This window comes from Tachypleus tridentatus, chromosome 4, assembly GCF_004210375.1.
Source record: "Tachypleus tridentatus isolate NWPU-2018 chromosome 4, ASM421037v1, whole genome shotgun sequence".
In the NCBI taxonomy this organism is placed as follows: Eukaryota; Metazoa; Arthropoda; class Merostomata; order Xiphosura; family Limulidae; genus Tachypleus; species Tachypleus tridentatus.
Window position 1 is genome coordinate 112,703,551 of NC_134828.1, and position 13,815 is coordinate 112,717,365.

The following is a 13,815-nucleotide window of genomic DNA, read 5'->3' on the forward strand; positions in this document are numbered from 1 at the left end:
TTTGGTATAAGAGGGATTCGAATCCGGTACTACCAAATTACAAATCAAGCGCCCTAACCACCTGGACATGCCAGGCCCGTAGACCAAATATAAAGTATAAAGATTTAGCAAAAAACAGTTTTAGGCTAGCAATGAATGTGTTCCTTTAGGTTTGAGGCCCGGCATGGCCAAGCGCGTTAAGGCGTGTGACTCGTAATCTGAGGGTCGCGGGTTCGCATCCCCGACACGCCAAACATGCTCGTCCTTTCAGCCGTGGGGGCGTTATAATGTGACGGTCAATTTCACTATCCGTTGGTAAAAGAGTAGCCCAAGAGTTGGCAGTGGGTGGTGATAACTAGCTGCCTTCCCTCTAGTCTTACACTGCTAATTTGGGGACGGCTAGCACAGATAGCCCTCGAGTAGCTTTGTGAAAATACAAAAACACAAACAAACAAAACCTTTAATTTTGAAACCAGTAAAACCAACGACCAATTCTGATAATATTATTGTTATTTAAAGCTTTGTGTAAAGACAACTGCTATTTAGATAACGTATATTTTGGGGATCCTTTGCGTTGTTTAATAACATCCGTTTATCTGCAATTATGTAGTTTAGATATTATTATGTAAAATCTTGAATCTGATTACATGGCGTAGCAGTCTCTTGTTTCAGTTTGATTTTTGTTCTTGTTTAATTCATAATAAACCTATTGGTTGTTTCAGAGTTTCAAAAGCAACGTTATAGGATTTGAGAAATTTCTCTTTATTTCTTTTAAGTCTGAATTGAAATATAACATTACACAATATTCTCTTTCGTTTTAAAATAGTTATGCATTAGAATAAGGCAAAAACCAAAATATAAAATCATATTGTCTGAATAATGGAATCCCTTCATTGTTATCCATGTTGTAAATCTTTTATAATGTTACCCAAAGTATATAAGTTTGGTCATTCTAGCTATGATATTCATAATGCAGGTGTTTTAATGTTTATTTATTGTTGAAAAGTTATTACAAAACGCTCTTAAGCATTTTTTTACGACGAATCTTTTTCCTCCAGCTCACAAAAACCAAACTTCCTCATTGCTTGAATTATAACGAATATTTTTGTAATTTATTATTTAGTTTAAAAAATATTAATTTGTACCTCACTTTTAGGAAAGTCCTCGTATAAATATAATAAATGTGACGTTTATAAAGATGATTTACGATTTTTATAACAATAGACGAATGTGCTTGTGTTAATTCACACAGTTCGTTTATTACAACAAGCCCCTGCTAGTACAGCGGTATGTCTACGGATTTACAACGCTAAAATCAGAGGTTCGATTCCCCTCGGTGGGCTCAGCAGATAGCCCGATGTGGCTTTGCTGTAAGAAAAAACAAACACATTATTACAGCCGGCATCTTTTAACACGCTCTGCTCCAATAGCTCAGCGCAAACTCTGACAACATACAATAATAAAAATTTGAGTTTCGAAACCAACAGGGGCAAAGCACACATACTCCATTGTGTAGTTTTTCTCCTAACGACAAACAAATAAAACATATCATTTTTTTCCTTCTTTTTAAATACAATTATTATCAAATGTCTCCTGTTTTTGCCAAATGGAGTTTCTGAAGTGAGCATTCTAAACATTAATATTTATGTTCACTATTTATATTACAGGAATGATCAGAGAAGTTTCAATAAAAATACTAGCAAGAGAAAAAACAATAAGTAACTATCTCTCGAACTTCCGATTTGCTACCACCTGTAGTAACAATAAGTAACTATCTCTCGAACATCCGATTTGTTACCACCTGTAGTAACAATAAGTAACTATCTCTCGAACTTCCGAGTTGCTACCACCTGTAGTAACAATAAGTAACTATCTCTCGAACTTCCTATTTGCTACCACCTGTAGTAACAATAAATAACTATCTCTCGAACTTCCGAGTTGTTACCACCTGTAGTAACAATAAGTAACTATCTCTCGAACATCCGATTTGTTACCACCTGTAGTAACAATAAGTAACTATCTCTCGAACTTCCGAGTTGTTACCACGTGTAGTAACAATAAGTAACTATCTCTCGATCTTTCGAGTTGTTACCACCTGTAGTAACAATAAGTAAATATCTCTCGAACTTCCGAGTTGTTACCACCTGTAGTAACAATAAGTAACTATCTCTCGATCTTTCGAGTTGTTACCACCTGTAGTAACAATAAGTAACTATCTCTCGAACTTCCGATTTGTTACCATTTGTAGTAACGATAAGTAACTATCTCTCGAACTTCCGATTTGTTACCACCTGTAGTAACAATAAGTAACTATCTCTCGAACTTCCGATTTGTTACCACCTGTAGTAACAATAAGTAACTATCTCTCGAACTTCCGATTTGTTACCATCTGTAGTAACAATAAGTAACTATCTCTCGAACTTCCGATTTGCTACCACCTGTAGTCACAATAAGTAACTATCTCTCGAACTTCCGATTTGCTACCACCTGTAGTAACAATAAGTAACTATCTCTCGAACTTCCGAGTTGTTACCACCTGTAGTAACAATAAGTAACTATCTCTCGAACTTCCGACTTGTTACCACCTGTAGTAAACATTGTATAGAAATCCCGGAACATTTTGAAGTGAACGAATCACAACTGAATATTCAGCAGTTTTAAAATTATGTCTAAAAAGAGAGTAATACATTGTTTGTAAATAAATGTATGAGGCTAACATTGTTTGTAAATAAATGTATGAGGCTAACATTGTTTGTAAATAAATGTATGTGGCTAACATTGTTCGTGAATAAATTTACGAGGCTAACATTGTTTGTAAATAAATGTATGTGGCTAACATTGTTCGTAAATAAATTTACGAGGCTAACATTGTTTGTAAATAAATGTATGTGGCTAACATTGTTTGTAAATAAATGTATGAAGCTAACATTGGTTGTAAATAAATGTATGAGGCTAACATTGTTTGTAAATAAATGTATGTGGCTAACATTGTTTGTAAATAAATGTATGAGGCTAACATTGTTTGTAAATAAATGTATAATGCTAACATTGTTTGTAAATAAATGTATGAGGCTAACATTGTTTGTAAATAAATGTATGAGGCTAACATTTTTTTAAAATGTTTTTGCTATAATGGAATCATTTTCGTTCACTTGTAAATTAATCACATCGAAGCACTCTTAAAGTGTTCATGTTTACAGATAATGTATACCAGTTTGTCCTTGATCCTGTATCAATGATCATGAGTTCGAATAAATCTCTGTCTCTCAGCTATGCATGTATTTTCTTTCAACATATTAAGTAAACAAAATGACGTACTATAAAGTACAAAATCAGCTTTGTAACCTTGTTTGTGTTATTTAAAATATAGTCATTTTAAAATTTGGGTTCAGAGTTTTTCTTAATAACTTCTATCTTCAGATGGCAGCAGTGTATTACTAAACTATATCTGATACAGCAGCTAAGACAATCGACAGAACGTCAGAAGTCAAACAAAAACTGTTCGGTAGTAGACGAATTTGTTATTATTATGTGTACAAAGTTCTTGTTTAGTTTGTTATGCCCAAAGCTATACTATGTGCTAGATATTGTACGCATTGTGGGTATCGAAACTTGATTTTAAGAGGGATAAATCCTCACATTTATGGATAAGACATCGGGAGACTTCTACAAGTTTACAATGAATATTCAAATGGACAAATGGGGTATTATTAGATAAATAACGACAAATAAGTTTCAATAGGACTAGAATAGAACTACTCATGATATATATTTTTATTAATTCTGTATTTTCAAATGTTATTAATAAGATATCCTAATATAATATAGATTTTATTAATTAGATATTCTTGTTTATTTTAATAGTGAACATTATTGAAATATTATGTAATTCTAATTTACAATTATAATATGAAAGTCGTAGGTTCAATTCCCCGTCACTCCAAGTATGCTCGCCCTTTCAGCCTTGGGAACATTATAATGTTACGGTCAATCCCATTATTTGTTGGATAAAAGAGTAGCCCAAGAGTTGGCGGTGGGTGGTGATGACTAGCTGCCTTCCCTGTAGTCTTCGCTAAATTAGGGACGGTTAGCGAAGAAAACTCTCGTGTAGTTTTGCGCGAAATTCAAAAACAAACAAACAAACCAACCTAACTGTTCAATATTTACGAGTAGTTATACATTTCAACGAAGATATTTCAAGCTTGATAAATATCTTATTAATAATGAATAAATTAAATTTGGATATCTCATTAGTAATAGGGCCCGGCATGGCCGAGCGTGTTAAGACTCGTAATCCGAGGGTCGCGGGTTCGAATTGCGGTCGTACCAAACATGCTCGTCCATCAAGCCGTGGGGGCGTTACAATAATAATAATAGAAAGTTTATGTTGTTTAATCTCTTAGTGTAAAGGTAAATCAAATATAATAGGTAGGTAAGTAGTGTTTGAAACGTAAAGCTGTAAGTGTATGAATGTAAAAGTAAAGCTGTAAGTGTATGAATGTAAAAGTAAAGCTGTAAGTGTATGAATGTAAAAGTAAAGCTGTAAATGTATGAATGTAAAAGTAAAGCTGTAAGTGTATGAATGTAAAAGTAAAGCTGTAAGTGTATGAATGTAAAAGTAAAGCTGTAAGTGTATGAATGTAAAAGTAAAGCTGTAAGTGTACGAATGAACATTACGTTGGTGTATGTACTGGTAAACTGGTAAGATATTGTTTGTTTGTTTTTAATTTTGCGCAAAGCTACACGAGGGCTATCTGCGCTAGCTGTCTCTAATTTAGCAGTGAGACGCTATAATGTGACGGTCAATCCCACTATTCGTTGGTAAAAGAGTAGCCCGAGAGCTGGCAGTGGGTGGTGATGACTAGCTGCCTTTCCTCTAGTATTACACCGCTAAAGTAGGGACGGCTAGCGCAGATAGCCCTTGCATAGCTTTGCGCGAAATTCAAAACAAATTCTCGCTAAGCGGTGCAACTGTCATCTGAGATAAGAAATCAATACCGCGAGTAAAACACTATTCAAAACATCAAACTACTGACTACTGACTTGGAACCATAGTTCCAAGTTCAAAGGTGAGAGGAAAGCTGTTGGCTTACAACGCTTAAAAAGATAACCCACTGTGTAGCTCATGCTGGAAGGAAAACCCAACAGGAACGAAGTTCAAAGGGTTTGGTTTGTTTTAACCCACTGTGTAGCTCATGCTTGAAAGAAAACGCAACAGAAACGAAGTTCAAAGGGTTTGGTTTGTTTTAACCCACTGTGTAGCTCATGCGAGAAAGAAAACCCAACAGAAACGAAGTTAAAAGGGTTTGGTTTGTTTTAACCCACTGTGTAGCTCATGCGAGAAAGAAAACCCAACAGAAACGAAGTTAAAAGGGTTTGGTTTGTTTTAACCCACTGTGTAGCTCATGCGAGAAAGAAAACCCAACAGAAACGAAGTTAAAAGGGTTTGGTTTGTTTTAACCCACTGTGTAGCTTATGCGAGAAAGAAAACCCAACAGAAACGAAGTTAAAAAGGTTTGGTTTGTTTTAACTCACTGTGTAGCTTATGCGAGAAAGAAAACCCAACAGAAACGAAGTTCAAAGGGTTTGGTTTGTTTTCAATTTTGCGCAAAGCTACTTGAGAGCTATCTGCGCTAGCCGTTTCTAATTTAGCAGTGTAAGACAACAGGAAGGCAGCTAGTCATCACCAATCCACAGCCAACTCTTGGGCTACACTTTTATCAAGGAATAGTGGGACTGACCGTCACATTATAACGCCCCCACGGTTGAAAGGGAAAACGTATTTGATGTGATGGGGAATCGAACCCGCGGCCCTCAAAAGTTCAAAGGAAACTTAGTACATGACAGAATGTAACAGCGTTCAGGAGTAATAAGGACAAGAAAATGATACCTACAAAATCTGAACAGCTTGACAACCTTGATAAACAATCTGTAGCATTTCAATTAAACATGAATTGGTTGATAGTATTTTGCACATCTTTATAAAATGCACACACGTCGTTATGTCTTTGATATCGTGTTTTGTTTTGGTAACAATGTCTCTAAAAAGAAGAAAAGTCGAGAATAATAAGAACAGATGCAGTAAGAAGCCCGGATGTAACTTAGTAATTAACACACCACTCTGCTTATTTAAAGGTCCAAGGTACCAACCCACTCTTCACCTTCAGCTGTGAGCAATAAAACTAGCAATTACGACTCTCTAAGGTCAAAATGTAATATAGCATAATGTTTGGGGGCAGCATTGGACCTATTGATCCATCTCGGATGTCTCATTTTCTAAATTGAAGGCAATAATAAACGAACCTCAGATTCTTTGACTTGGTTACCTAGCTCTTACTGCATAAGGGATCTTTGGTTAAAATAGAGAAAAAGCCAAATTTAAAGCACCACCCGTACCGTGGTAGCATTATTTTTATTTAAAATATAACCAGGAATCTTTTGAAATATATATTGTCTATTCGTGTTGTATTCGTTGCGTTGTTTGAAAACGAAAGATTACTTTATTATTTTAATTAAAATCACATCTAATACAAAATATCTAACCAACCATTATCTGAATAATAAGTGTTTGGAATCGTTTTTAGTAAATAAGCTTTCACTAACGAAGCTGTGTTTAATCGTCGTAATGCATAATTTATACTTAATACAATATATGATTTACTTGTAGTAATTGATTAAAATAAACAAAACATTTTTTTATTTGTTGTAGTCTTCGTTTGTTTCGAATTTCGCGCGAAGCTATACAAGGCCTATCTGCGCTAATCGTCTCTAATTTAGTAGTGTAAAGCTAGAGAGAAGGCAGCTAGTCATCATTACCCACCGCCAACTCTTGGGCTACTCTTTTACAAACGAATAGTGGGATTGACTGTCATATTATAACGACCCCACGGCTGAAAGGGCGAGCATGTTTAGTGTGACAGGGATTCGAACTCAGGACCCTCAGATTACGAATCGAGTGCTCTAACCATCTGGCCAGGCCGGGCCTTGTTGTAGTCTCTTCACCGGTACCTCAAATAATACAAATATTTTTTTCAAACGTTAAGTTAAAGGAAACATTAAAAGAAAGCAGAAAAATACGAATTTTAAGATGCACAAGAAATAAGAATTCTATCATTTCTTTGAAATCCCTCTGTGGGATAGCGATAAACCTACAGATTTATGTCCCTAAAATTCGAGGTTCGATTCTTGGTTGATCATTTCTTACACAATGTCCAAAGTTGTATGTTTAAAATAATAAACACAGTGTACATTTTGGAATACCTTTATTCGTCCAAAACGTTTAATAATTACAAAATATAAAAGAAATAAGAATAGATAATATAATAAAAAATAGTGAAGAAATAATCAGTCGTAAAACAACAAAATACATTAACGTTCTGTAATTAGATGAGTTGTTGTTGGTTTTGAGTAGAGATGAGAAATCAATCATACGATGTTGAAAATGACGTTGATCGTATTGTTATCTTGAAATGCATCAAATTAACGAGGCCTGCAGCGAAAAGCCTTGCATCTCAAATTCCAGCAACAGTTAGGAGGTGACCAAGTTCTGCACTATAAGATAATCAGCATAAAATAGAGTGAAAATTGTGTCCATACAATAGAACTTACAAACATCTACCCACTGATCAAAGTATATCAAATAATTAATTAACTAAATCTTGTAATACAATTATAAGGATCAGAGTCCGTTGAAAGGTAGTTTAGGTTCCACCATAACCAGCACCATGAACAACCACCACAAACAAATAGAAAACGTAGAACAGAAAAATAGTATTGGTGTAGACATATTGACTTGGGAGTCGTATCAAACATACATACATATATATATATGTTAATTATTAGTATAATGTGTTGAATTTTAAATTACATAATTGTATCTTCTACAAAAATCTATTCATTCAATAAACTTACAATAAACACATTAACAATAAAAACTAGTGAAAGGTTAAAGACATACAATAAACACATTAACAATAAAAACTAGTGAAAGTGTCGAGACTTACAATAAACACATTAACAATAAAAACTGATGAAAGTTTCAAGACTTTTAATAAACATATCAACAATAAAAACTAGTGAAAGTGTCAAGACTTACAATAAACACATTAACAATAAAAACTAGTGAAAGGTTAAAGACATACAATAAACATATCAACAATAAAAACTAGTGAAAGTGTCAAGACTTACAATAAACACATTAACAATAAAAACTAGTGAAAGTGTCAAGACTTACAATAAACACATTAACAATAAAATCTAGTGAAAGTGTCAAGACTTTTAATAAACATATCAACAATAAAAACTAGTGAAAGTGTCAAGACTTACAATAAACACATTAACAATAAAAACTAGTGAAAGTGTCAAGACTTACAATAAACAAATCAACAATAAAAACTAGTGAAAGTGTCAAGACTTACAATAAACACATTAACAATAAAAACTAGTGAAAGTGTCAAGACTTACAATAAACACATTAACAATAAAATCTAGTGAAAGTTTCAAGACTTTAATAAACATATCAACAATAAAAACTAGTGAAAGTGTCAAGACTTACAATAAACACATTAACAATAAAAACTAGTGAAAGTTTCAAGACTTACAATAAACAAATTAACAATAAAAGCTAGTGAAAGTGTCAAGACTTACAATAAACACATTAACAACAAAAACTAGTGAAAGTGTCAAGACTTACAATAAACACATTAACAATAAAAACTAGTGAAAGTTTCAAGACTTACAATAAACACATCAACAATGAAAACTAGTGAAAGTGTCAAGACTTACAATAAACACATTAACAATAAAAACTAGTGAAAGTGTCAAGACTTACAATAAACACATTAACAATAAAAACTAGTGAAAGTGTCAAGACTTACAATAAACACATTCAGAACAAGAACTAATGAACGATCAACACAATTACCTCAATGATAATTTCTTTATTAACTTGTAGATTTTTTAACTCTGGTATTCACGTACGAGTTAAACGATATCAAAACTTAGTTACAAACCTTCTAACTTCATAATGGTGGCTACAACGTTTATTATAGAACATTTTCCTTTATATTATATCACAGATTGTGCTACACTTTTTACTGACTTATACTTTCTAATATATAACACTAAACAATATCGATATTTTAAAACCGTAATTAATAGTGTATTCGATGAAGTATGTATTCTCTAAAAACATCGGTTAAAACTGTTATTTCTAGCACATTTTTGATATTCGGGTGCTAAATATTATTACATTTAATGTAAAGTTAACTAATTAGAAAAATATACGGTTCTTACGAAAAAAATCGTGCCTTTATAAATATTACAGCAGTGGAACTAAAATATGTTGTTGATTTTGTTTCATAATAATACAATGTTGCATATTCTTGGGTTTTAAGGATGTTTTAATATAAAAAAAAAATTAACTCTTTTGTAACGGTTATAGTATTATTGTTATAACATAAAAATATTCACTAATATTGTTTTTATTATTCTAAGATACAATGTTGTTGATTTAAATAACAATATCTCTATGAAGATATATATATCTTCAGTAAGTAATCCGTTAAACTTACTTTCTGTCCATACGTAGCACATTTAGGTGGACCACGGAGTGACCAATCATAATCCGCTGATACTGGTTTAATTTGGCAGGTTGCAAAAAATAATACCGCCAGAACTCCAATAGCCATCAACTGGAAACCCCATTTCATGTTCGTGGTGAGTTTTTATAATCTATTTAGGAACGAAAATGCCAGTAGTTGTAATGGTGAGTTATCGCACACTGTGGTGAATATGACAAGAAATATAATATGTTGGAACACAGCTTCTGTCCATTTAACCTTGTTCATACCGTTAAGAAAGAATGCACATGGCTGTGATGGTTTTATTACTTTCAAATGCTTACATGTTCTACGAAAATTTCTGTAAGATAAAGCCAAAAATGGTATCCATTTTTCTCTATCACGCATAGGTTTTTCACAAAACGTCACATGTAGCTTTACACAAGGGGATCATGTTCACTGGTATCGGATCACATTTCGTTATGACAACCACTGGCTATAGATGTCTTTAGAACAACCACGACGTAAGTCTTATCGATCGTTCTAGAACCCGCGAGAGGCACACCGCTAGTATATACACAGTTAACAGACCGTATGTCTTGTCATTTGCGGATACTACTTGCTTGTGCGTGCACTCTGACATTATTTTCTCTTCAATAATATTTATTCATTGATATGTAAGTAACCAAAACATATTCTGTTATATTTGTGACAAATTTATTATAAATTTGATCTGTGTGTGTGTGTGTGTGTGTGTGTGTGTGTTTTCTTATAGCAAAGCTTTTTTGTTTCGGAATTTCGCACAAAGCTACTCGAGGGCTATCTCTGCTAGCCGTCCCTAATTTAGCAGTGTAAGACTAGAGAGAAGGCAGCTTGTTATCACCACCAACCGCCAACTCTTGGGCTACTCTTTTACCAATGAATAGTGGGATTGACCGTCACTTTATAACGCCCCCACAGCTGAGAAGGCGAGCATGTTTAGCGCGACGCGGGCGCGAACCCGCGACCCTCGAATTACGAATCGCACGCCTTAACACGCTTGGCCATGCAAAGCTACATCGGGCTATCTACTGAGCCCACCGAGGGGAGTCGAACCCCTGATTTTAGCGTTGTGAATTCGTAGACATACCGCCGTACTAGCGGGGGGGGGAATTTGATCTAACAAAGAGTTTGTTTTTCTTCTCGGTTTACAAATATTCTTACGTGATAGAAAAAAGTAAATATTATTTTTGAAATCTGCATAGATGAATTATAGAAAATCTCTTTTTAAAACTAAGTTTAAATTCGCAACTCTGTTCTGTCAGAACTTCTCGGTGAGGTCTGTAGAAAATCCAAAACAGATCAGTTGATAACTGTATTATTGTATTTCTAAACAGAGTATGTAATTTGATTATCCAAAGAGAACAGATCAGTTGATAACTGTATTACTGTATTGTATTTCTAAACAGAGTATGTAATTTGATTATCCAAATAGTGTATTTCGGTCCTTATTTTCGCAAGTCACGTTAAACATTCTAATGAACATTTTCCTTAGAAGATACACCATAAAAAATGACAGAATGTTTTTATCCATTTATTATACCTCTTTGCGTACGAACAATGTTTATTGTTGCAGAAAGTTTTTGAACAATATTTTTATCGATATATTCTGCAATTTATTTCTAAAGTATATAGATACGTCTAACAACTTTTTAATTAAACAGATTTGTGCGCTACCCGCATTCGTTTAATGTAACATCGTGCATTATGTATGTGTATAGAAACATCGTGAATTATAGCTTATTTTACTCACGTGAGTTACTGATACCTTATCAAGGTAAATAATTCTTTAGAATCAAACTCAACTGTAATACTATAGCAATAACTGAGCTGAGCAATGCTATGTATAACTTACAATGTGTATAGACGTGTTGAAATGTAGGCTCACTTATAAGCTGTTAGGATCAGCATGGCCGGGTGGTTAAGGCACGTGACTCGTAATAGAGGGTCGCAAGTTCGAATCCCCGTCACATCAAACATGCTCGCCCTTTCAGTCGTAGGGGCGTTATAATGCGACGGTAAATCCAACTATTCATTGGAAAAGTGTAGCCCAAGATTTGGCGATGGGTGGTGATAACTAGTTGCCTTTTTGTCTTACACTGTTAAATTAGGGACGGCTGGTGCAGTTCTCTCTCGTAAAGCTTTGAGCGAAATTCAAAACAAAGTAATAGTTGTCATGATAGTTGTGCAGTATGTGTGAAAATGCTTGCGTGAACGTTATTAAAGTGTGTGAAACTATGTGCTCACGTGAATATTGCTAAACGTGTGTAAACACGTGGAACTTTCAACTCACGTGAAGCTTGCTAAGCGTGTGTAAATGTGTGGGACTATCTACGTGTGTAAAGCTTGTTAAAACGTGTAAAAACATAAGCTACTGTATGGTCATGTGAAACTTGTTAAAACGTGTAAATCATATGATATGTAGGGTCATATGAAACTTATTGAAATTATCTGGAAACATATGCTACTGTATGGTCATATGAAGCTTGTTAAAATGGGTGTGGATTTAATGACCAGAAAAGAAGTGATTATAAAATTCAACATTTTTCTGCCTAATGGGTTGACATATTAAATAAAGGTGGGAAAATAACTTAAACTAATAACACTAAACCTACCACGTCATCCATCACTGTTCATCGTTACAATCCATAGATCACAGTGATCGGAGTGAACCCAAAATATACACTTATCTAGATTTATTTAAACCCAAAATATGCACTTGTCTAGGTTTATTTGAACCCAAAATATGAACTTATCTAGATTTAATTGAACTCAAAATGTGCGCTTATCTAGATTTATTTAAACTCAAAGTATGTAATTAACGATATTTATTTGAACCAAAAAATATGCACTTGTCTAGATTTATTTGAACCCAAAACATGCACTTGTCTAGATTTATTTGAACCCAAAAATATGCACTTGTCTAGATTTATTTGAACCCAAAATATGCACTTGTCTAGATTTATTTGAACCCAAAATATGAGCTTGTCTAGATTTATTTGAACCCAAAATATGCACTTGTCTAGGTTTATTTGAACCCAAAATATGCATTTATATAGATTTATTTAAACTCAAAGTATGTACTTGGCTAGATTTATTAAAACCAAAAACATGTACTTAGCTAGATTTATTACGAAGTTGGTGGCATTATTTTGTTTACAAATTTTGTGTGACTCGTATTATTAATAACTCAGTAATCAACAGACATAAATAAGCAATATGGTGCCTGAGTAATTTAGAAGAATGTTTTTTAAAAGTCGCGTCGATAATTTAAAGTTATTTTACTTCTGTTTTGAGGTATGAAAAAACTCAATTGTAGATTTGGTCACAAACTTACATAATTTTTTTTAAATGCAAATCGCGCTTCGTCAGTCAAGATATTTTAAGTTTGTGAGAGCGAACAAAGATCTATTTTTTTAAGGAGAAACAACCAACGTTGTTAATGCGTAACGTGAAGCACTTTATAAAACTGGATATTGTAGTTAACCAGAAAAGTATTTCATAAATTACAAAAACCAGCAAACTCACCTGAACAAGTGAAATAAAGATGGTAGATTTGTCTGAATTTCTCCTCTGTTTATACTCAAGTGTTTATACTAATAATATGTTTATTTTCTTTCAGTACGAGACAAGAATACTGTGAGATTAAGTCTTGCTCTGGATGTGGCTAATGGACCTAATGAAAACTTATAAGGATTTCAACTTCTTTAACCGCTGTTTTATACATCCGGGGATCAGAGTTATGACTAACTCTTCTCGGATTTGTTCCTAGTGTTGCACGTGAGTTTCTTATAGAATAAGAAATAAAACATTTCGTAACTAGTGAAAGAGTGATTGGCTGTGACTGTTAATCGGAAACATGGTTTCTTTTTCTAAGGAAAACAACGTTAATTATGTATTAATGATTCACATTGTTTTACAACGACCAGTCAAAAAAAAAAAACACATATAAGAGCAACTATATGTCCAGATTTGGTACTAGGTGCGAGTAACCATATAAGATCTATTAACAATGTTAATAAATTCTTGAGTAAGAAAATTGTTATTATTTTGTTATTCGTATTAATATTTCTATAAGAAAATAGCTAAAAGAAATAGATCGGTAAATGATCATGTGGGTCAACCCTATGTGAATTTGTTTTAAAATAATTATCCGTTTTATTATTGTCTTAATTTTCGTAGTCTTAATAATTTGTGTCAGATTTATTTATAGAATAATCATTGGTATAGAACTAAA

At 33.5% G+C, this 13,815-nt stretch overlaps 1 protein-coding gene across 1 annotated transcript; it reads right to left on the reverse strand.

The window, feature by feature from the left end:
• Positions 1-7,224: 7,224 nt before the first annotated feature.
• Positions 7,225-13,380, reverse strand: LOC143249891 (tachystatin-C). Its single transcript, XM_076500487.1, has 3 exons — positions 13,107-13,380; positions 9,552-9,711; positions 7,225-7,530 (listed from the first exon to the last, which is right to left on the reverse strand). The coding sequence occupies exons 2-3, from the start codon at positions 9,687-9,689 to the stop codon at positions 7,459-7,461; spliced, it is 210 nt and encodes a 69-aa protein (XP_076356602.1). The 5' UTR covers positions 9,690-9,711; positions 13,107-13,380; the 3' UTR covers positions 7,225-7,458.
• Positions 13,381-13,815: the final 435 nt, after the last annotated feature.

What these genes read in the sequence shown, in the direction of transcription:
- LOC143249891 (XM_076500487.1), bottom strand. Translation starts at nt 9,689, where the DNA reads ATGAAATGGGGTTTCCAGTTGATGGCTATTGGAGTTCTGGCGGTATTA. An exon ending in GTGCTACGTATGGACAGAAA is followed by an intron (nt 7,531 to 9,551) that starts GTAAGTTTAACG and finishes ATTATCTTATAG; the next exon opens with TGCAGAACTTGGTCACCTCC.